The sequence below is a fragment of the Natrix helvetica genome (genome assembly GCF_964273705.1).
Source record: "Natrix helvetica genome assembly, chromosome: 2".
Classification (NCBI taxonomy): Eukaryota; Metazoa; Chordata; class Lepidosauria; order Squamata; family Natricidae; genus Natrix; species Natrix helvetica.
Window position 1 is genome coordinate 94,762,687 of NC_138552.1, and position 25,262 is coordinate 94,787,948.

A 25,262-nucleotide genomic window follows, 5' to 3' on the forward strand; every position below is an offset into this window, starting at 1 on the left:
CTGAATTGTATCACATAGAAAGTTCATTCTGTGATGAAATCCATTTTATGCATGGATTAACTGTCAAAAATGAAGATAGGGAAGAAAAAAGAACAGTTACACTGTACAGAGAAGAATACAAATGGATGAAGTTAACCAAAAAGCCCTGGTTAGGCATGAGTTACCTTGAAGGGTAAAAATTCACTAGGCAAGCAGCCATCCCAATTATGGTTAGTTTTTAAGAATCAAGATTTTGGAACAGAAATGTCTTTTTCCACCTATTTGTTTTTATCAGTTTCTGTCTCTGAATGAGTGTTGATTCTCTCCACCCCTCACATTTACAGATAATTCATGGAAAACAGTCTTCATATTGGGCAAATAAAACATAACTCGTCTCCACAGAGTGAGTTTGCGTTTTCTCATCCAATCAGCTTGTCAGCTAGATCCAAACTATAAAGCAAATCAACACGCCTGAACAAGTAGTATTAAAATTTATTTAAAACCAAAATAAAACAAAAAACCAGCACATTCCCCAACCAGAATTTTCATTCAGAAAAAGTGATGGCCAGGGCAGGTTACAGAAGTCAAGGAAAGACTTCACTCATTGACACCGAAGGTATATGATGTGTTGTAGTGCTGGCTTTCTCTTAAATATTTGAAGATGCCACTGAAATACTTAAGGAAAGAGAGGGGCTTCTTAATGGATAAAATCACTGGTGACTTAGTGAGTAGAGAGACATTAGGCATTAGACATTAATTAGCACATTTGTTGGTGGATTACTGTACTGCATTTGCTACACAAAAACTGTTGGCAGTTTTTAGGGGCAAATCCCCATTATGGGTCTGTGTTCATATTCTCACATACGAATTATCTTGGATGCAAAAGCTAAATCTATGTGGCATGTCTATAGGCTATATTTTCTCAATCTTTGATTGGCAGAAAAACGTGAAAGTGAACGTGTCAAATTATACAAGGCCCTAGTATATACATTACTTTGATTTGATTTGCCTCTTCTGTCACTACTCCTGTGCCAAGCAACATAATGTAATACGTACTCTGGATCTGATTAGGTTGGATTTCATAGTTATATTCCTTGTCAGCAGCCCCCTCTGTACAGGGTGAGCATTATCGGCTCGATATATAACTATGTATGAGGCCCCAGTGTTGACAGTAGAAAGAAAAAGAAGCATATTGCTTGGAATAATATAAAATCTTTGAGACCTAGGATTATGTCATTTAGAGTAACTTGTAAATTGGACCATACTGACAATGATTTTGTGTGTGTGTGTGTGTAGACAGGGTGGCTTAGGGGAATGGGAGACAGAATGATAATGTTGATTGGTTGTACACCATATATTGTTGCACCCACTGTTTGTATAGCACCCGCATGAAGTATACACATTTAACAACTGGAGAGCAAGCCATCATCACTGGCAACTTACACAACACACTTCACTGAAGGATACCACCGAGCTTCAAAAAACATTAAGCCACTAGAGTTAGTTTTGGACTAATGAGGGACCAGAGTTTCCCCACCACCAGCCTAAAATAGTAGCTTCTCAGAACATGACATGGAATATTTATATATATAAATAAGACTCTGGTAATAGAAAAACACTTCAAAGAATATTTTAACTGGTAGTTTTAAAATTTCTCCTTTGATATTTAAAAAATACACCCAGCCCATCTATCCTGTCAATGGCAGCAAGAGGATTATTTTGTGGAAGCAAAGACTTGGAAAAGGGTCTAGTCTGAAAAAAGTGGCAAAACACTAGATCTTTGTCCAAAGAATATATAAGTAGTCCTTGCTTAGTGACCACAGTTTAAATGAGCAGTTGTAAAGAAACAAGAAAGAAAAAGTGTGAAAAGGAAAAGTCCTTTTTCAAACTTTCCCTTTTCACACTTTCACAGTTTTTTTTTAATTTTGCTATTTGAATTTTTCATGGTATAAAAACATTTGCTTTTATACTTTTTCATTTTTAATAAGATTATTTGCAAAGCTGGGGATATTAGGCAGTAAATCACATGATTGTGACAGATATACCACTGCACATTTGCTTTAGTCACTAAGTGAAACATCACGTGACCGTGACTTATGATTTTATTTCCCTGTTCTCTATTCACTCTGCTTGTCGCAAGTTAGTTGCAAAGCACAGAAGTGACAATTATGTGTCTATGGGGCGCTGCAATGGTTGTAAAATGTGAGGAGATAGGAAAGCATTTTGAATGCTTTGCCAAGTACAAAATTTTCTATAAGCACTCAACACATTGAAGCAAAATGTTTTATAATTCAGGGCTTGCTTATTTGTTTGTTTTAAGTGAACAACTAAAAAAATGCAGCCCTACTCTGTTTGGAACTTAAAATGAAAAAATCTTAAAATACTACCTTTGAACAAAATTAAGAGTGTGTATCTACAACATCTGCTGAGGGTGGCTGTAGAATTATTTTATATAGTAGAGAAAGTTGGGTGGACCTTACTTTTGCAATTCTGAGAATGGAAATAGCAAGAATATAATATAGTAATTGTCAGTGAGAAGCAATCTGCACATATTATCAAAAAATAGTATGGTCAGAGTGCTGGGCTATACCAGGAGAATTGGAGATTGGAAGCCATATTTTGAGTACATCCACATATAAAAGATACAAGGTATGTGGTTACGTAATGCCTTGGAACAGCAAAAGTTTGAACCAAAACCAGTTTGCCTTTGTTTTTAATGTGGATGAAAATTCAGAACAGATTTTTCCTTGTTTGTCTTCAGAAGGGACAGAAATTCCATATGTTCCTACCTCAATCCCCAATTTTTGAAAGCTATCCTGAGGATTTCCTTCCAAGTGTGGTATCGCTTTTCAATAATGGATACTTAAGAAAGGGGTATAATTAAAATCCCTTATTAATGTGTTTAATCTTTGCAAGTGATGTTGTAGGGAATATCTGTACTCCTCTTGTGCCAATTACAGAGAAGGCCAGTACCCAAAGGACCCTCAGAGCCCGGAGTTTGAGACACAACTATATAGGTTTAAAAACTTTGAATAGCAAAATCCATGCAGAGAACAATTCTGAATAATCTTTGAAAGGCTCTTGCTCTTTTGTTTTAATTAATGCAGAGGAGGGGGGGAGTAAAAAGTGGGGAAATTCATTTAATTCTAGTGAGAAAGAAAATAGGTGCTGTGTGGTCTGGAGGCTTCAAATTCCTGTAGCCTGAGATCAACCCTTTCTACTTAGGCTAAAACTTCCCACAGAGAAGGACCTGTTGGTACTTTGAAGTATTCCAGTAACCAGAATGCGGCCATCTTTTGGTAGTGTCGCTTTTGCAGGAAGGCAGGAGCTACTGTAGACCTATTGCTTGCTGACGGTGTGGCGCCACTTCTTAGCATTACACAAAAACAAAGCCCAAAGGTGAGGGTGTAATACAAATTATTACTGTCCGAGAAGGAACGAGGGTGAACCCTCTCAAAGCTCCACAGTTCTATTTGTCCTCTGAAATTCTTCCAGCTCCAGTTTCCTGCTCACCGCTATCTGCAGTTCCTGCTTGATCACTTCGATCTGCTTCTCCAGTTCAGAGAGTTCCTGAATCACTGAGGTCCTAGCAGCGTTCAGAGCATCTGCTTTCCCGTTGGTAGTCCCTGGAGAGTCTTTTTTCAAGGGGGGAAACGCTGTATCATGCTGCAGTTGTTTGAGCATCACTTCGCTCGGTTTTTCAATACTGCAGATGTATTTCCTTCTGTGGCAGTTGCCAGGGCTAGCAGTGTTCCAGACTGAAACTTGACTGTTCCTGGGACTGGACCTGCAGGGGGATGTTCACACAAGGCATTAGGAACTCACCATATGAATACATACGTACATAGGCAATATAGGAAAAAGAAACTCTATGAACCCCACAACGTCTTAGGCCTATCTTTCCAGCTTCCCCTCTAGCTATGTTTCTTTATTCTATTGTAGTTTTGAATTGCTTGTGAGCTTCTCTAATTGGATCCAACCCAGTGGTGGGATTCAAATATTTTTACTACAGGTTCCATGGGCGTGGCTTGGTGGGTGTGGTATGGCTTGGTGGGCGTGGCTGGGTGGAAGTGGCAGGGAAAGATACTGTAAAACCTCTATTCCCTCCCCATTCCAGGAGAAAATTACTGCAAAAATCCCCATTTCCTCCTGATCAGCTGGGACTCGGGAGGCAGAGAATAGATGAGGACAGTGCCAGTCAGAGGTGGCATTTAACAGTTCTCTGAAACTCTTGAAATTTATGCTACTGGTTCTCCAGAACTGGTCAGAACCTGCTGAATACCATCTCTGATGCAACCCCAGGTCCCAACTTACAGTAAGTCCAGCGTATTTTTCAGGCTGACCAAACAACAAAACAAGTACAAATCTATTGCTGTTTTATGAATAATCTTCCTGATTGGACAAAAACTTAATCTAGCCCAGCATTTTGCCTTCCAAAATACTCCCCAGAAGCTTCCAAGAAGTCTCCTAGCAGCTTAGGGTGACTAAGGTCCTGTATTCTTGCTCTATGTCTTTCTAGTAACTGGTGCAAATGATTAAATGACAGAAAATCTGGCCACTGTTTTAATTTGCAAGGATAGACAAGAAGAATGATAGAAACATTCAGCTGGAACAAGCCTTGGAGGAAACTGATCTTCCAGAAGTCGCTGAGCTATATCTTCATCAGTAAGGTTAGCTGGAAATTGCACACAACCTCTGGAACTCTATGGAAAGCTATGATTTCCCCAACTAGGTTTCTAGGTTTCAAGTATTTTTAATTTAAACATGACATCTGATATTATTATTATTATTTCTCTACGGGGAGGGAGGATTTTGTCTTTTTATTTTGAATGTTTAAAAAACAGTGCATCTCTGTATGTATAGTATCGGGAAAAACAGCTTCAGTACTGATTGAAGACAGTAGAACGGTTGTGTATCTCAGTGACAGCAATTTTGTTCAGTGTTCCTCATTTCTGTCTTTCGTACAATTACCTACAGTAAAAGCATCGGTCAGAGTTATTGAGGAGCAGAAACTCATTTTTTACATTGTTTAACTGCAATGATTTGCTATTTCTGTGTCTGTGGTTTGGCAACTTGATCACAATTAAATTGAATAGGTATCCATCAATAGAAATACAACATGGGAAGACATGTTTCCATGCTAGTGCTCAACCCTTCTTTCTCCAGGGTTTCTGGTCCCAACATTTCAAATCAAATGTTTATTTTTATCAAAAACCATATGGAAAGTCACATTTACCCAGAGATTTAGTTTGCTCATATTTCTAAAAATTGCTTTATGACCAGACTAGGTTTATTACAAGGGACATGAGAAAAACCAACAAAGAAAGATGTCTAGAAAAATACAGGCAGGCATGGGTGTTGTTATTTGTGTCACAACTAATATCAGGAAGTTAAAAGCATATCTGTCAAAGCTGATGCAGCGTTGCAAAGTTACCTTGTGAATTGGCTTCAGAGAGAAAATCCATAATGGAATAAGCAACACAACGGCACTATGATAGATAAGAATGTCAATGTTCTGACCTAGGCTTCCTGAGACAGTAAAAGCACATGCTTAGTCCCCAAAACCCTCTTTTTATTTCACCGGCTGTGAATTATGTTCCTTCACAGCCTATGAGTCACAAATAATTTGTAAAGAAGTCTGCCAAAGTCTTTCAGGATAAGGCTAATAAGCACCCACCTTTATCTCCCTTGAAACGCTGCCAAAGACCTAATTGGCAATTAGCTTTGCAAGGCCACACGGAGCATAGAGTCAAAACGGGGCTTCAGAATTTTAACCAACCAGCACGAACAAAGTCTCTTCCTGCAAAAGCTCACGTGCCTTTGCTCCTCCTTTATGTCTTATGTCTTATGGCCGTACTCCTAAATCATCCCTTTTGTCTTAACTGTTCTTGCCTTCTGGCAGCTCTGTGCATGCGCGCACTGGGAACAGGCTCCCCCTGTTCCTCTGCCTCACTGATGTCCAACTCTGGAGGCTCTGGAGGCAGCACATAACTCCCAGATGGCCCTGGCCCCTCTCTGCATCTAATGCAGAGCCCTCGTCCGAGCCTTCCCCAGACTCCAGGACTGCCAATGCTCCTCCCCAACCTCCTCACAATCTGACTCTGCTGCCAGCTCTGCAGGCTGCCGTTGGCCCACAACACTCAGATAAATTGTAAACTGGCTTTGAAGAGGCAAAGTCTAGTGGTGGAGGCACCAGGTTAGAAAGTGGGACTGTGATTTCTAGTACTGCCTTAAGTATGAAAGTATTTTTGGGCCAGTCACTCTCTCTCAGCCCAATCCACCTCACAGGATTGTTGTGGGGAAAATAAGAGAAAGGGGTATGTTTGCCACCTTGAGCTATTTATAAAAATAATAAAGGTGTGACATCAGATCACATCACATCATATATCACATCATATCATATCACAACATAACAACATAACTGTACTAAGAAAAAGTTCAAAGGGCGATGCAATTATCAGACAAAGAATGGTGTCTTTATCTATCTGTCATGAACACCCTGCAACCCCTAACATATTAATCCTAAAAAAACCTATGGTTTCAAACAGTTGGTGCCTGAATACAATGTGTTAAACTAGTTTTTCTCAATCCTAGCAACTTTTAAGATATGTAGATTTCAACCCACAGAATTCCCCAGCCAGCCATATGAGTTAGAGAACTCTGGGAGTTGAAGTCTACATATCTTAAAGACGCCAAGATTGAGAAACATTGTGTTAGTCAATATTAAATCAGTTAATGGGAAAAGAAATATTAATTCAGGGAAAGGATATATAGTTAAATTCATTCTTTCAGTGCAGCTGAAGTGGATTTTTCTGATATATGACTCTCTTGAACCCAAATAGAAAAATTTTTGTACTTTCCTACAATATTTCACTGTCTTATACAATACAGGTGAAGTGGATCTGTTTGATATGTGATTCTCTTGACTCCCAAATAAATAAAACTTTCCACTTTTCTATAACGTGTCGACTGCATTATACAATTCTTGTCCTTTAAAACAAAACAAAACAATGTCTGGGGAACCTTTATCTACAGATGCATCAGCAAACAAGAGATTAAAAACTCATTTTTCTTACTTCTTTTCAACTGGCTTTGTTTTAAGCTGGTGCTTATCTTCCGTAAATGAGTTGTTTAGAGCCCAGTGCAGTCGCTAGAGGAAAAACCCAAAATAAATTAATCAGAAGGGAAATTGTCCTTGCATTTTAGGTAGACTGAATATATTCTGGAGGGAATGCAGTATGGAAATAAAACTGTTTGCCTAATTTATCATTGTTACTGAATGTTGTATCTTTCTGACAAGTCAAAGTTGTGGCTCCTCATATTTGCTAATACTGTATGTTAGTAAAGGACTAGAGATTAGATGGTTCCATGGAGATTCAATCCAGAAGTTTCCTAGGGCAGAGTTGGGGGAGGCAGAGACAGAGTTACAGGTGCAGCCATACAGCCAGAAGCGTTGCCAGGCAAGGTAACTAACTGGAGGCAAAATGGGCCAATAGGCTGTTTAAATATACCAATTATGTGTTTTAGATCAGAAATGGGAAATGTATGACCATCATGATGTTAACCATATGGTGCCTACACGCAAAATGGAAAACGGGGGGAAAGGCTGTAGGGCTGCAGGTTCCCAATCCAGATGACCTAGGGCAGTGAGGGAGTTCCGGATCCCGGTGCAGCCAATACGGTGCAACGGGGCTGGGCGTCCACCACATGCATGCGCATGCGTACTTACCGCCTGTGATGCTCAGCAGAGCATTGCGCAAGTGCCGTACACTCTGTGTGCGTGAGCGAAAGCCCCGATCAGCTCAATACAGGTAAGGAGGGTGGGCGGGTTAGCCCTCAGGAGCACCGTACCAGAACGGTACCTGGTGCTCCCAGCAGGCACCGGTAGACCTGTACCGGGGCGTACCGGTCGTATCCCACCACTGACCTAGGGACTGAATGTAATAAGAATGGCCTTTCGTGGCTGATACAGAGAAGCTTTAGAGAATAATCATGTAGAAGTGCAAGTTTCTCTTCCTCCTTATCATAAAGAGTATGGGAAAGAGAGGAGTCAACCCAGAAGAACATTCTGATGGCAGAAGCTTATGTCGTTCTTCCTTTTTATTCAATAAACATTAAAATGTGCCCAGAAAACAAACTGGTGGACAGCTAAAAAGGATAAAGCAAGTAGGGATCCAAGTATGGTTTGGTTTTTGGATTTCTTGAGTAGCAATGACTAAGGCACAAAAAGAGCATTACTGAGAGCTTAGATTGTGGCTTGAGGGACCACATGTAGGTAGAGGTTAAAAAAAGTTCAATGGACAATTACTGCAGGACAAACCAACCCGCAAGATTGATGTGATGTCTCTGTGTTGTGTCTGTAGCTTATGCTTTGCATGGAACAGGAAATTTACCATAGAGATGTTGATCCTCACAGTGAACATAAGCTGTAGGGCATCTTGACAGCTTGAAAATGCTAATTTGAAGTTCTACACTGAACAAGTTAGTGCCCTTTCCATTTTAATGCATATTATTTATAATATGAAAACAGATAAAAGTTTTGTTCCTTCTGTCCATGTTGGAGAAATAGACTTATGTTACTGTAATAAAATATGTGTAATACAGTTGGCATGCAGCTTTTGAGACACTGTGGTTGAAATCCAGAAAATATTGTGATATTTGTAACTGCTAGATACTGCAAGTAATCAGAAACTTTATTAGAAAAATAAAAAAAAAATCAAAACTAAAGATACATGATTTTTCTGCATTAGTGTGTGCAACTCTATTAACAATCAAGGAGTTCCAAATTTATTGAGAAAATTCCTTTGCAAATTATATGAAATCTTAGTCACTTTTCCTAAAACTACCTTATGTATTTTTGTCAAAAAAACAAAAGTCTGATAATTTTTAAAATAGTATTATTATTTTTGTTTTTTCCAGTCACTTGGAAAGGTATATTAAAAAAAAATAGAAAGAAAAAAAAGACAGAAAAGCAGAAAGACACAAGGAATACTATTATCCCAGATTTTGCTTCTTAATTGTGGTTGGGATGTGATAAGAACTCAAGGACAGACCTGGAAATACCATCTATTGAATCCAATCATTTCAGCAGGACTTCAGTTCCAGCCAATGCAGAATCTGATCATTCCCTTTGAGAGACTTACTTAGGCATATGTACCTGACTTGTATGGAGCCAATATGTCATCTTGGATTTCTTTTTAATTCGTGGTATCATTAGCCTGTATATGATATGTTCTCCAATGGTAGTGAGAATAGACAGACCAAATCCAACACACAACATCACAAATAGCCCGGAAAAGTGCTTGATGCCCATTTGTAGGGTCTGTTAGGAAAAACACAAAAAGGGAAATCCATGTACAAATTTATAAAATGGGAACACACATGCAGCAAAATCGACAATTATTTTTATACAACCCTTACACTTTATTTTCTTCCCAGGAAATCCTCTGGAGTCCATTTGATGCTATATAACGGGCTGTAGCCAAAAATGAAAATTTGCAAAATCGTCATGACACAAGAGAGTTTTAGTTGCATGAGACATGGAATTAAACTTGGCTCTACCAGGTTATTGGGACCCAACCTATTGGCAGGGTTCAAACATAAAGTTGCTTACTCGGTGATAAGGCCTAACTGCCTTTGGACTGACTTAGTAGAAGTGAGCGATGGCTGTAAACTCCTTGCGATTTTAAGTACAGTTACATTACAGTTGTAACTCAAGGACTCCCTGCAACTCACAATTCCTTGAAGCATCACTACTCTGAACATTGTGAGACTTTACTCTGGGGAGAAAGTTAAACCACCAGCAAAGGTTAATAATTTCAAGAGGAGTACTGATATCAAAGAGCTCATCAGTGCTAGTAGGGAATGGTAAGGACTCCTTACTAACACTGATGATGTTACTGTACCTAGTTTTGGCAATGAAAGATCTGCAACAAAACAAGCAAGCTCAGAGAGCACCAAGGACCCTCATTTCAACCCTGAGCGCCAAATATTCTCATTTATCCTTTATTGACATGTCCTGAGATAGCTTGAGACCTTTTGGGTGAATTCAGCAATCTCTCACTCAATTGTGCTTGTAAAATTTCTTTCTTCCAAGATGGCTACTTTGAGATCTGTAATGGAGGGTAAATGCTTTACATTGCCCTTGATTTGAGATCAGGAGTGAAATTCAGCAGGTTCTGGAGAACTGGTAGTGGACATTTTTAATAGTTCAGAGAACTGGCAAATACCACCTCTGGCTGGCCCCTGGAATGGGTGGGAATGGAGATTTTGCAGTATCCTTCCCCTGCCAGAACCACCAAGCCACGCCCACAGAACTGGTAGTAAAAAATTTTTGAATTTCCCCACTGAGTCCCAATGCCAAATTTGATCCATCAATTCCTTTACATTATGTTAAATTCTTTTACATAAGCCTTGCCCAGTGTATCATATTGAGAACCTAAAGGTTATCAGCAGATGATAGCATAGATCAGATAAGTGGATGAGCATGAGAAGCACCTCTAATCTTGTGCGTGTACTTATTGTGGCCTGTAATAATACTGTTGGTATAGGCATGGAAGCAAAACAGACATCTGAGTTTGTTTCAGGGTTTGGTTTCCATGTTAGCATCATTGTCCAGTTATTTCTTGTTGCTTGTTGGAAACTGCCCAAGTTGAGTGGGGGTCTGTATGCAAGAATGGGCCCGCCAGAAATTATGCAGACAATGAGGTTTGTGAAAAATGATGAAACATTAGTTTCATACTAATGTTTGAACTAGATCAGCTAAATATAGAATGTAGAATTATAGGGCTAGAAGGGACCTCAGAGAACTTCTAATCTTGTGATGTGTGACCCTATGGCACGCGCGCCACAGGTGGCACATGAAGCCATATATCCCGGCATGCAAGCTGTCAGCTCCAGCGTGCATGTGTGCATTGGCCAGCTGATTTTCAGCCTTCTGGAGGGCCGAGGGAGGCCGTTTTTGCCCTTCCCAGGCTCCAGGAAATCCTACGGAACCTGGAGAGGGTGAAAAACGGACCCAGCAGACTAACTGGAAGTTCAGAAATGATCCATTTTTGGCTTCCAGAGGGCCTCAGGAGGACCGGGAGAGACTATTTTTACCCTCCTCAAGCTTCAGGAAAGCCTCTGGAGTCTGGGGAGGGCAAAAAACAAAGCCCAATGGACCAACTGGAAAACGGCCTCCCCCTCCACGCCAGAGGAAATATCAAGCTCAGCTTGGAGGCGAGCAGTAACAGCGTGCTCGGGGTGTGTGTGTGTGCATGTGCCTGTGGGGTGCGTGCTTTGCATTTTTGGCTTCCAGAGGGCCTCGTGGCAGCACACGCATGCGCGCCCTCGCATTTTTGGCACCCAACAACAAAAAAGTTTGCCATCACTGCTCTAGTCCAACCCAAGGTGGGGGATCTTATACTATCCCAGTCAAATGATTGTCTGGTCTATTTTTAAAAACCTGCAGTGACCGAGCACCCACAATTCCAGGAGGCAAGCTATTCCACTGATTAACTATTCTCATTTTCAGAACATTTTTTCTTACTTCTAGGTTGGATCTCTCCTTAACAAGCTTCTACCCATTACCTCTTGGCCTGTCCTCTGGTGCTTTGGGGAATAAGTCAAATCCCCTTTCTCTAACAACTCCTCAAGTACTGGAAGACAGTTCTCATGTCTCCCTCTAATCCTTCTTTTTGATAAGCTAGAGGTTAGGCAGCCTCAGCTATGGAGATAAGATGAAGGCAGTATTGATGGAAACAGCTAATGAAGCAAGTCTGAGTTGCAATTAGAGGGATGTACAGATGAACCTCAGGAGAATTAACCCTTCAAATAGTACTTCTAGAAGTCAGCTGTTGCAAAAAGCTGGCAGAATGCCTCACAGAATTCCTGGCGTTATCTTATTTCATAAGACATATAGAGAATTCCATGCCCAAACATTCTCAAAAGTTTTTTTTAAACATGCAGGACAAAAATGAGATTTGGATCAGAACCGGGAAAAGCGGGCTACATCTTTCCCATTCCAGAAACTTCATCTGGAGGCTTATCCAAAATATAGAGCCAAAGGACTTGAACTTTGTCTATTTTAACTTAATCCAAATATGCAAAGAAAACACTTTTTAGGTGACAAAGGTAGGCTTCCTTGAATAGAAACCAGCAAATGGGAAGTAACACCAGCAGATGTCAATCAATAATACTTTTTTTTTTTTTTGCATTTTATAAGCTTGATTTTGGACATCTAATCCTGTTCACTGGCTGTATAATGAAGGCAGTGTTGAGAAAAGTTTTCAACTGAAGATTGTTCCTTTTATGCTATGAAAAAGCAAATAAAATATGGCAGCTCTTTGATTAATTAAGTAATGTGCCTAATTACTCTTAGTTAGCAGAGGAGGAAAAATAATTAATCTGATGAATCTAATGACAGATCTCAGCAAATGAACAGTAAATCAAAATACAGTGTCTATGATTTTTTCCCTACAAGGATTTCATCATAAACTTTTTTTTTCTTGATAAGAGGAATATTTTCTTTTCACACCAACCTCTTAATCTTTTCAGATTATCTTCTTTTTCTATCCTTACACATCTCAATGTCTTGGCAGCAGCATTTTCTCTTTGACAACTGATTCAAAGAGAATTGTAAGCACTGAATGCAAGAGCACAAAACACGCAGCTTTCAATTAGGTGACTTTAATTGAATTCCCATTGATGAAGCTCTTATACTTAGATGTTTTGCTCACTTTCCCCAGAATGTGTTTAAAATATTCCCCTTCCAGGGATGGAGGTGGAAATGGCTACTCCAATGTTTCTGAAGTGTGACTTCCATTAGCCTCGACTACTGAGACCAATGGTATAGCGCCATGATGGCAAACCTATGGCACACATGCCACAGGTGGCACACAGAACCCTCTCTGCAGGCACGCAAGCCGTCAGCCCAGCTCAGCTCCACAACGTATGCACACATGCTTCCCGCCAGCCAGTTGATTTTTGGGTCTTTGCCTCCGTCCCCCCGTCCCCCATGTGGTCTGTTTCTGCTCCCAGGAGGCTACAGGGAGGCCTACTAGACCCAAAATGGGGCGCGGGGGAGGGTCACATGAGCATGCACAGGGAGCAGGGTACGTGTGTGGGGGGGGGGCTGTCACATGCACTTTCGGCATGCAATGAAAAAATGGTCAGCCATCATCGGTCTAGGGTGCTGAATATGAAGAGATGATTGATATTCAGTGATAACTGGACCTCAGTTTCAGTGATATCTAGGACTACAGATTTAGACTACATTCATAAAGGCATTCTTTATGGAACAAAACAAACTTCAAAACAAGCAAAATTATCATGGTTTTAAAAATACATCCTTGGTTTGTTGCCCAATTTTTATTTAGAAGTTCTAGCCTTATGTTTGTTAGGTTCTAGGCAATATATATCCATAGAAAGTACCACGTGCTCTTTTAAGTTGCTACTAAATTGTAATTTTTGTTGTGACAGGAGGAAATACCTAAATTCCAATATCTAAGGGGCTGCAATCAAGAAGAGGTGGTCAACTATTCTCTAAAGCACCTGAAGTCAGGGCAAGAAGCAATGGATGGAAAGTAATCAAGGAGAGAAGGAACTCAGAACTAAGGAGAAATTTCCTGACAGGGAGAACAATAAACCAGAAGATCGGCTTGCCTTCAGAAGTTGTGGGTGCTCCATCACTGGGGGGGGGGGGGGGGGGGAGGTTAAGAAAAGACTGGACAACATTTATTCAGAATGGTATAGAGTTTCCTGCCTGAACTGGAGATTGAATTAGAAGACCTCCAAGATCTCAAACTTTTGCTTTGAATTTCCTGAAGAAAAACTTGATAGGATCAAACTTTGAAGTTTGGAAGGAGATCGGAATGAATAAAAGATTGCCATTAAAGGAGAAGAACACTTACATTTGATTTACTACCATAGAATAAACCAATATATATTTTAACACTGGACATATTGTAGGATATTTTTGAATAATAGACCCAGAAGTTAATTTTGAGAGTGACTGCCTCTATAGATAGACTGGGCTTAAAATATGTTATGAAAGAAGGACAGGTTTAGCAGACAAAGTTGAGACTAACCTGAAAGTGACAGCCTCAAGAATGATGCTGAAAAAGACACTGCAGTGGATATACAAAAGAACTCCAGCTGATATCTTCGTAATTAAAAGGGATAAAGCCAGGGGTGGGCTGCTGGGGGTTCACAGGGGTTCGGGAGAACCTCTAACTAAGATTCTGTCCAGTTCAGAGAACCCCCAAACTCTTGGCTGCCCCCCCCGGCCCCCGAATCCCCACAAGGCCCGTTTTGGATGCAGGTAACTGCAAGGTGCATGTGAAGGCTCGGGGAGGGCAAAAAACGGGCCTACTGGAAGTTTGGGAAGGCCGGAAACTGTGACTGTAAATCCTCCCTTGAAAGACTTCGCTAGATGTGAATGAGAGGAATTCACAGTAACTTAATAAAAAAGGTTTTTTGTCAGGACAAGGAGTCTGCTTCGTGGGTTTGGGGAAAGCTAGGTCAGAGCAACAATACCAGTATAGTTTGCTGAAGAACCCGTTACCCGCTTGCCATTTCCCTCCATTGATTTGAACATCTCCCCAAGTTTTCTGTAGGTTTCTAAGCAGCTGGAAGCTGACTATTATTTCCCAGTGGAACAGTGGCATGACAATCAAGCCATTGATGCATGATTAGAAGAGGTTGTTCTGGCGGATGAAAACAGAACGTTTTGTTAAGCAAGTTTGGGTTACGGAAAAAAAACAACGGAACAAAGAAAAATCTTTAAGCAAGCAGAGAGGGGATATTCATCAGGGAATAAAGTGCAAAGTACCGCGGGCTGAAATATTGGTTATGGAGGGGGGCAAAAGAGTAATGAAAACCAGGAGATGGATGTTTCATTGTTTAGCAAGGTCATCACAATCAATATTTCACTTATAGATAAGGCCATGCCAGACCATTTGTCTTGTGTTGACATCTCCTGCTATGCAAGCCAGAAACTTTAATCAGAAAAGATCTTAAGGCAGGGGGAAAATCTTGTATATGTTATCACAAACACCCAGATCTTTTGTAGAATGTACGCAGGGAAGAACATCCTTTTTAAAAAAAATATATATCATCCTTTCAATCTGGAGAAATCGCAGATATTCACCACACAAGCACAGAGTGAAATTCCACTCTGCCTTCAATAGGTTTTGCCTTCAGGCCCCAGACAGAGACTGTGGGGTTTTATGAACCCACTAATGCCGTGACAGTTTTAATTTTTGGTATTCCCTGGCTGTTTGTTTGCTGTTTGATTCTCCTTATCGTGTTATGTTGTTATATGCTGCCTGGAGTCATTTGATGATTAAATTGTCTTATAAATCCAATATAGAGGTAGACAAATAGATAGGGTCCCTGGAGTTTGCTTCTGATCACACTGTCAACCTTCATTAATGTGATTTGCTATTGAAATTCCGATTTATTTGCATTGGATTAGTACTCTGAAGGGGAGTTGCTTTATTTTTTATCCTATCCTCCCACCCATCTCAAAAGCATAACCCCTAAAGTTTGTTCAGGTGCATGAAAGGTTTACTTTTGCTTAAAAAAACAAAAACAACCCCCCACAAACAAAACAAAACAAAAATGGCTGGGTAAGTTTTGAGGCTTCTACCCTCAAAACGAAGCTATAGAGCACTGCACACCAGAACAACTAGACACAAGAACAGGTTTTTTCTCTGCTAAACAGCTAATCCCCACAACACTGTCAAACTATTTACTAAGTCTGCATTACTGTTACTATTAATCTTCTCATTGTTCCTATCACCCATCTCTTCTCACTTATGACTGTATGACTGTAACTTTGTTGCTTGTATCCTTACGATTTATATTGATTGTTTCCTAGTATGATTTGATTGCTTATTTGTATCCTATGACTATCATTGTACCTTATGATTCATGACGAATGTATCTTTTCTGTACACTGAGAGCATATGCACCAAAAACAAATTCCTTGTGTTTCCAATTACACTTGGCTAATAAAGAATTCTATTCTATTCTATTCTTAACGTACCTAGATTTTGAATTCTGAATTGCACCGCACAATTCATAAAGTCACCTATATTGTTTTGACATATACCCAGGTCTATATAAAAATAACACCCCCCCCTAAAGTTATGAAGATAAAAGTTTTATATCTTGTTAGATCAGAGAAATCATCTCAATCAGCTGACTGAACCTTAGCAACCCCAGAGTCATGACAGGACCTTCCTTACCTGTAGTAGATCATCAAAACTTTCCATCATGTTTACTTAAAATTATTTAATATTGTCTCTTCACCATGCAAGGAATTTAACAAAAGAAGCATTTGGCAGTGGAGAAAAAGTGGGGTGTTTTTTTCAAACATGGGAGCAACCAAACCAACCAACCAACCAACCAACCAACCAACCAACCAACCAACCTGCATTATAGGACTTTGGATAAAATCATTCAGATAAATCCACAGAAGCAACTTTGGTGACTTCAGAAGGTGATTTTCTTCTCTCATGGGGGAGAAATGGGTGGAGTCATGGGGAGAAATGGGTGGAGAGAATACTAGCCCTGAGCTAAATGGCAAACCAACAAATGAACCCACTGTGTCTTTAACTAATAGTTAAGTTTTTGAAATAGTTCTTGGCCAGACCCTGATTACACATTAGCAGTCTGAAGCCTCCTGAGTCATATCTTCTTGATTTCAAGATCTCAAACCGTTCCACTTTGATCCAAATATAATCATTGTTTAACTTCTTATTAATTTTATCCTCTTGGTGATAAATCATTGCTCATCAAACTGATTAAAGCTAATCAACTAAAAGTCTGAAAAAAATACTTAGCGCTGATTATAAGTATACTCCCAAACTGCAGAGGGTTTTTAATAAGTCTTACAACAAAGTTTTCAAATGATGGGATTGCATGAGAGGGAAAAGGAAGGATATGTCTCTTCAGCATCCCTAGCAATGACCAATTTGTGTAATCCTTCAATGCTCTACTTGATATCTCTCTTCCAGAAGGGCTGAACTATTAAATGCTGCATCCTGAGTTTTCTTTTAAGGCAATTCTGACAGAGGCCAGCTTCTAAAGAAACACCTTTTCCTATCTTTGTTGCAGTGTTAGCAAAAATAGTGATTTCTTTTCCTTTTAAAAAGATTAATAGACTGCCTGTTTTCAGTCTTCAAGCTGCTTGTTATAGGAGAGAGGGAACTGAAGAGAAATTACATACTTCCTAAGCCAATGTTTTTCTGGCAAAATAAGAGTTATTCCTGTAAACAGGTATCCTATAAAAGACAAGAATTGCTTACCAATCCTTTTAACAGAATGTTATCCAGGACAACACTGTTTCCAAATATCAAGTACTGTTTAGGATATTTTATAGAATCTAGTATTTGAGCATTTACACTTTTATTAAGACTGAAACCAAATCTCGTTTTGAAACTCTGTTTCATCATGTTTTCTTTAAGATTTTGTTGGCCTTCTCACTTTTTAGCTTTCACAGGCCATGCAAGCAGCTTACCCATGGAAGTAAGATAAGGTCTCCTTTAGATAAATAATTATGAAATGTGCTGGAAGGAGGTAGTTTCTTTGGCCACCCTCCTCATAGCTTGTTGTCATTGCACTTGAGTGAAGATTAAATAACTTAATTTCATGAAACTGCTTGACTATCTCTTGTATCCCAGGTCAGAATGAACTTCGTAAGGAATAAAATTCCATCAGTACCAAGGAGTTCACAGGTCAAAGTTTGCTGAGGACAGGAGTGCTACATTAAAAACTGTCGTTTCTCAAAGAACAGTACATTTTGGGCCACATTTTTGCTGGAGAACCTAAAACGCTACTGCCTTTCAATATGCACATTAAAATCAATATTAAAGTCATGCTGTCTTATTTTGCTTAAATTCTGTTATTTCCAAAACAATTTTGGCCCACTTATGTTTCTATGGATGGGTCCACAATATGCATATTTCTTGACTGAGAGCTGGATGTACAAATGACCCTCTCTGAACATCAGCATCCAGAGATAGCAGTTTCTAAATAATCATAATACTATAACGGTGAGCTTACCAGGTAAGTTATTATTAGGAGAGAGAATCAGTTTCCCAATTGTTTCTTTTCCACTTTGCTGGGTTTCTGTGTTGTGTGTGTTAATAATGTCAGTTAAGGAGATATGCCCTACATTTTGCCGTGCATAATGAACTCAGGTTCATTCATTTTAGCATGCGGCCTCCCATAGTAACCAGGGTAGCAAGCACTTGTAACTGAAATGGATGGGCTGTTAATTGCAGGCATGCATTAACAGACACATAAGCAGGAGTCAGGGCATTAAGAGCAGGACAAGAAGCTGTTTTTGCCCTCTTCTCTTTCATTAGAAATCATTACCTGGATGCTGTATTGGTGTTGGGGGAAAAAAAGCTTTTCACAATGAAAGCTTTGACAAAAAAAGCTTTGGCAATGAAAGATCGTTTCCTCTGCCCTAGCTACCCCTGGTCATTCAAGACTGCTGTTTGATTGTATAAGAAATGTTTATGTCAAGAATGTTCATGCTATTAAAACTATACATGGTATAAGATCCTGATGCAATGGCTCTGCTCATGAATGCCTATTCTAACTCTCTCTCTCTCTCTCTCTCCCCTCCCCCAAATGGATGAAAGGAAGATTACCCGTGAGGAAAAATGTCTGTTTACAACCTACTGTATCTTAATTTACATGTGCTCAAACATGCAACTTGAAATGCAACTGGCTTTCAGATGTTTATATAGTCAAATTTTATAATCCAGTGTTCTAGTTAAACAAAGAATACATGCTCACACACAAAACCCAGAAAAAAGTGTCTGTTAGGACTAAGGGATGCCAACTTTTTAGTAGCTGAATGCAACACAGAAATGAATTCTACCAGAGGAAAGGGTTTGAGCAAATGTACATAACCAAGAACAGGGATATGCATTAGGATAAAGGTATGTGGAAATGTACATAGACTTTTATGCAGACTTTAACAGCAATGACCAACCAGAAAACTTGGATGGGAGGAGATTGAAATAAATACACAGTTAAAAGAAATGAGAGACTCAAAGGGATGGATTTATCCATTCCAAGTGCTGGAAAGACCTAAGGAACTTTTCTTACCTCCGTCACAGCAAAACTTCTTTTCCCGCATGGTACCACTTTGTACCACTTGTCATGCAAGACATCCATGAAGCCATGGGACTTATACTGGCTGATGAGTTCAGAAATATTTGAGGTCAGTGGAGAGTTTGGAGGAAGGCCAATACCATACCCTAGCAAAAGAACAACACCAGTATTTTTCTCATTAGTTGATTCTTGACCATAATTGCCAAACAAGAATGTCTAAAATTGTAGCTTTGGCAGATGGTCTTTAAAATATGCATCATAACTCCTATTCGATGCTTGTTCCTTTAGCTCACTGAAAAGTAAGACATTAGCTTCTACTTTGGCTCATAGCAACAGCAACCTTTGCGGGAGTGAGAATTTTGCCTTCTCTTTGGGGAAAGTTCTGCTGTCAATGACACTATTAGCTGATGTACAAATTACACACAAACAGCAGAAGCTCACAGCCAGAGAGGCTTACATATGAGTGAATCTGCAAATTATGAGTCTGTACTTGACCTACAGGCTTCTTGTGGAACTGTAAACCCACTTGCTTGATGTTTTATTAGCTAGCAAAGAACTGGACATCTTCTCATACATCCCCTAGAAAATAGTACAGGATTATGGATTAAAAGCTTTTTCACATTTGCCTTGTTACCTTTTAAGTATATCCCACCTAAAGAGAATAGGGGTTGGTATAATGGACTGGTGGGAATCCTTCTACATTTTGTAAGGCAGGGGTCCAATGTTGGAACTGCCTCCACAACTTCTGGAGGCAGTTCGTACCACTGATTAATTGTTCTAACTGTCAGGAAATTTCTTCTTAGTTCTAGGTTGGTTCTCTCCTTGATTCTTTTCTAACCATTGCTTCTTGTCCTATCTTCAGGTGCTTTGGAGAATAGCTTGACTCCCTCTTCTTTGTGGCAGCCTCTGAGATATTGGAACATTGCTATCATGTCACCCATAGTCCTTCTTTTCATTAAACTAGACATACGCAATTCCTGCAACCCTTCTTCGTATGTTTTAGCCTCCAGTTCCCTAATCATCTTTGTTGTTCTTCTCTGCACTCTTTCTAGAGCCTTGATATCTTTTTTTATATTGTGGTGACCCAAACAGGATGCAATATTCCCAGTGTGGTCTTGCCAAGACTTTATCAAGTGTACTAAAACTTCATGTGATTTTGATTATATCCTTCTGTTAATGCAGTATTTTTGGCTATGAGATTAATGGAAGTTTTGCATTGCTAAGGCTGCTTTTGATTGTATGATTTTATGCTCTTTTTCTTCCCAATGGTTTTTCTGCTTACTTGTTGTAAGCCATTTTGAGAATTTTACATCATCATGCTCACATAATAAATATGGGGAAGGGAGGTTAATATCCACTGACCCATCTGGTAATGACATTGCATATGGAAGATGGAATGCACAAAGGAGTAAAAGATCAGAAGCAAGAATGAATAAAGTGAAATGAACTGTGTGTGGGTGAAATAAAGAGAAAGAGGAAGGATGTATGATATCTCCATGAAGCGGGTGTGATTTTTATGGAATTCAGCTGATAAATATATGCACGGAAGTGAACATGGAGATTGTGATGAAAGGGCTAAATATATATGTTAAAAAGATTAGGGTGATGTCATCCAGATGGCTGTGAATGCATATGAAGGTTGAAAAGAGCCATGATGGTGCAGTGCTTAGAATGCAATATTCCAGATTAACTCTGCTGAGTGCCAGTAGTTCGATCCTAACTAGCTCAATGTTGATCCAGTCATCCTTCCGAAGTCAGTAAAATGAGGACCCAGTTTGTTGGGAACAATATGCTGATTGTGTAAATCATTTAGAGAGAGCTGTAAAGCAGTATGAAGCAGTATATAATTACTATTGCTATTATAGGTTGGCAATAGTCACATGTATGCCTCAATGAATAGTAATAATGGGAAAATGGGGAAAAACTGCAACATTCTGAATGAGTGTGATCTGAGGCAATTTTGTGAGGGAGATGAATAGATGGATGATAATGAGATGAGGGAGCCCCCCAAAAAGATACTGAATGGTTTGGACACTTAAGAATAAAGTAGAATGGTGATAGCTTGTGGAGTATCTATTTGGGGTGGGGGGCGCCTGGTTCTAATATGTAATTTTAGCATAAGTCTTTTCATAATTACAAATGGGAAAAGAATGAATCAAAAAGCATGCTTGATTTGATTATTTGTGATGAAAGACAGAACTAGTGAAGGATTCAAAGGTAATGAGAGCTTCTCAACATGGGACAGACCATTGTTTACTAGCATTAAGAGTGCATCTTGGTGGGGGGGAATGGAGATGGAATTAAAAGAAGGAAATGAGAAGGAAATGCTCGAGATTATTCTCCCAACAGAATGAGTGGAAAGTAGATGCAGAAGCTGTTTGGGAAAGAGGAGATCAGAAAAATGTATTCTGTAGCTCCTGAGAGTAGAACTACTGCAGTAAAACTATAAGGAGACAGATTCAGGCTAGACACCAAGAGAAATTTTCTGAGTGGAACAAGTTGTCACATGAACTGGTAAATTATTCTTTGATGGTGGTCCTTACATAGTCATTTGTAAGAGAAGCTCTAGCCTGCAGTGAGTAAGGAGTTGCATTAAATGGTTTCTGAGATCTCTAATTTTATGATTCTGTGAAAAGAATTGTGTTACTGAATTCCACCGAAATATGTGTGGTTTTGTTAAGAATGAAAAGGAAGCTTGGTGAAAGGATGATGTGAAAGAGATTGTACGAGACAAAAGAATCCACACAAGAGAACAATTGTTGCAAAATATAAAGATGAGGGAAACATATAGTATAATATATTCAGAGACAGCAAAAAAGAGTTGCAAAGAAAGTAGATAAAGATAGAAAAATGATTAAAATGTAAAAACTCAGGGAAAATGCAGAGCATTTTGAGGGAAATTAGTGTGACATATGATGGATATAAGAGAAGAGATGTAATGCTCAGTGAATTATTGAATGCTGAATGGCAATTGTTTCATACACTGTATTTATGGAAGGCTACTTAAATTGACTTGCTTGATGTGATGTATAAGCAAGAAAGAATGAACAAATGAATGAGCAAGTGAATGGATTAATGAGTGAATGAATGAATGGAATGGAATGCTTGGGATCACATTGCTATTATTATTGCATTGAGAATATGGATGTGCATACACTTTGGCATAGAGATATTGCTGTGTGGTTGGTCTGAATTATTGCATTGCAAAACAGAGAATTTAATTGATGCAATGTGTGTAAGGGCATGCTTTTGCCTATTGTGAGTTCGCTGTGACATAAAAAAATATAAAAATCAATTGAAATGGAGATTGGTTATAAAAGAAGTGTGTGCAATAAAACAAGAAGATGTGGGATGAAGGATGAATGGGTACGGAAGAAATGTGGACTAAATACAAAAGTAAAAGGTACACATTGAGGTGATTTGATGATACCTTGAGAATATACGAGGCATGAATCAGAAAAGAAATATATAAAGGAAGAGTGAATAAGTCAAGAGGAAGAGGCTCCAGTAGTTTTGGCATTGCACCCAAGGCACCTATTATTGTTGGTATTATTAAATTTTTCATCCTATAAAGAGAGCCACAGGTTTACACCAGTTAAAAAGAAGATGCCTATTAAGTGAATAACTTCCAAAGAGCTCTGCAATTTTGCCAATGGGGATTTCTAATTGCTTGTATAGTCACTTGCCAATTCATGACTATTAGTGGAGTCCACGAAGTCCTTGCACAGAACTGGAAAAGAACAAGAGGTCAGCAATTTCTGTCCCATGTTCTGCATCTGGGAAATATGACATTGTTTTATATTAAGTGCTGCCCTTGTGTGTTTGGACATGCAAGAAATCACACTTAACCAGCTGGGTTGGTTCATTCTAAGGGTTGTCTATTTGAACTAGCTAAGTGTTTTACAGAGTGGAACCAGTCATGCTGTAGAAAGTTAAAAGTCCGTATTTGCCAGAAATAAGAACTGGGAGATAAGTCATGACATTGTACTTTGCTTGCCTCCAGTTTGGCAACCACAAAAGTACTCCTAGGCTTTCCTTCCTTCCTTCCTTCCTTCCTTCCTTCCTTCCTTCCTTCCTTCCTTCCTTCCTTCCTTCCTTCCTTCCTTCCTTCCTCACATAACTCTGAAAAGAGCAACCATTCATTATGCAAACCACTGAACCTCACTGTTCTTCATGCTTCTTTCCTACCTTGTTATTCTACTGAAGCAGAAGAAATCACAACGTGATAAAAGGAAGCTTTGCCTTCTTCATGGATGGCTTTTTCCTATTCTGGTCAAAATTTTTTGTTCATTAAATATATTCTTGTATTTAAATATAGCAAGATGCTTTGTGGGCCTGTTAGATGTAAAAGAAGGATAAACAACTTGTGTGTTTTGTTTTGCTTTGAACCAAGGAGAGACTCCTAAATAGTGAACGTCAAAAAGTAAGATTTAATTTGATTTTAATTTAGAATTGGAATTCAATTACAGTAAGTACTTTCTAGTATAAACAACATTATATAGTATTAATTAAATGCAATTTATATGATTACTCCCTGGGATTTTTATTCTTTGACATTCTGTGACACTAACAACTACAATTTGGACTCCTTCCAAGGTTTTCAGTGCTTGGGCATCTCCCCACTGCTATAAAGGATATGTAGAAAGTAACAAATAAAATGGTCATATAAAACACAGTTTCAGAAAGTTGTTTCTTACCTTCAATTGCAAATGGTTTTCCCACCGTCAAAAGTTTACAGTCTGCATCAATGGATACTTCATAATCTAGAAGGGCTTTGTCCATGATGAAGGCATCTAATTTCTCTGGATCCTGCCTGAAAAGGAAAATAGTCAAGAAAGTACAACAAACAAGCAGTGATTAAGTTTTATCCATTTCTACAAGGCTTGCTGTTTCCAGATGGAAATTCTAGATCTATTTCCCTTAATCCTCATAAAAATCAAAGCAAAAATTCATCTATGAGCCAATAAAAACATATGTAATCTGATGCTGGTGTTATAGTCTGTCAACCAATTTGCGGTATATTTTTTAAAAAAAACTTGGTGAAATGAAACATATAGGCCAGGGGTGTCCAAACTTGGCAACTTTAAGACTTGCGGACTTCAACTCCCACTGCTGGCTAGGGAATTCTGGGAGTTGAAGTCCGCAAGTCTTAAAGTTGCCAAGTTTGGACACCCCTGATATAGGCCTTTTAAAAGCTAATGGATACATTTTAGCTAGAAACATTATTTTAAAAGCATCAATTAGATATTTTTTTTTTAAAAAAACTAATGCATTTTTTAAAAAAACCCCAAACCTTATCTGGTAATTTTTGAATAACAGTAAATTGATCTGCAAAACCTATGGAGCTTCAAAGGATCAGGGATGGACTGCAAAGTCTTCTCTGAGGTTTTAGGTCAGGTGACTTTCAGTCAACTTTGCTTGTTTATTCTGTTTTAACATCTATTTGCAACCCACACAGAGCCCCCAGCAGGGCTTTTGATGTGTGGAACCGTTCCTATATTGGCTGTTTTATTTGCAGTTCTTTTCCTTATCATTCCGAACAGGGATTTTTTCCTTTTGGATAGCAGCCACACACTGGGTTGAAATTGTCCACTGATTCCAAGATCCCTTTCCTGATCACTCACTGCCAGCTCTGATCCCATTAATCTACAGGTGAAATTGCATCTCTTTTGTGGCACTTTTACTCTATTATATCAAACAGTACTTGTTATTCTAAGCCCCGTTCTTCCAGCTGAAGGGATCATTTGGGAACTCTCTAGTTTGGTGAACATTCTGAGATCCAGCTGAAGCGACCACCTCACTAGTAGGACCAGCTCCAGTATAAAGTGCTGTCTTTCATGATTACATTTTTTAAAAAAATATTGGCTTTGTGTAGTGGGAGGCGTCCATAAGGGGGATCGAACATAAGCAGATGATTTAAAAAAACACTGTGCCATTGCAATGGAAACTCTAATCCTTTTTGTTGTTGTGAGTTGTGACATTACAAACACATATTAAAGAAGCAGGGAGCAGGTTATTTGAGGGACTGTCTCACCCCACTTGGATTGGCCCGAACCACTCGTGCTGGCAGAGGAGACATGCTACAGGCCCAATCAGTATGATTAGTCCACCTGGTGAGGCCCAGGAGAATGGCCTTCTCTGCTGTGGCTCCTGGAACATCTTGCCTT

General features: G+C 39.2%; 1 protein-coding gene across 1 annotated transcript in view; it reads right to left on the bottom strand.

Moving 5' to 3' along the window:
- The window catches only part of GRIN3A (glutamate ionotropic receptor NMDA type subunit 3A), a 73,227-nt gene that overhangs the window by 337 nt on the left and 47,628 nt on the right, over positions 1-25,262 (bottom strand). Inside the window, exons 5-9 of the mRNA XM_081940746.1 lie at positions 23,793-23,908; positions 19,090-19,241; positions 9,137-9,301; positions 7,056-7,129; positions 3,493-3,766 (exon numbers count right to left, since the gene is read on the bottom strand). Of these exons, the coding sequence (XP_081796872.1) occupies positions 3,493-3,766; positions 7,056-7,129; positions 9,137-9,301; positions 19,090-19,241; positions 23,793-23,908 (781 nt within the window). The remainder of the gene's footprint in view (positions 1-3,492; positions 3,767-7,055; positions 7,130-9,136; positions 9,302-19,089; positions 19,242-23,792; positions 23,909-25,262) is intronic.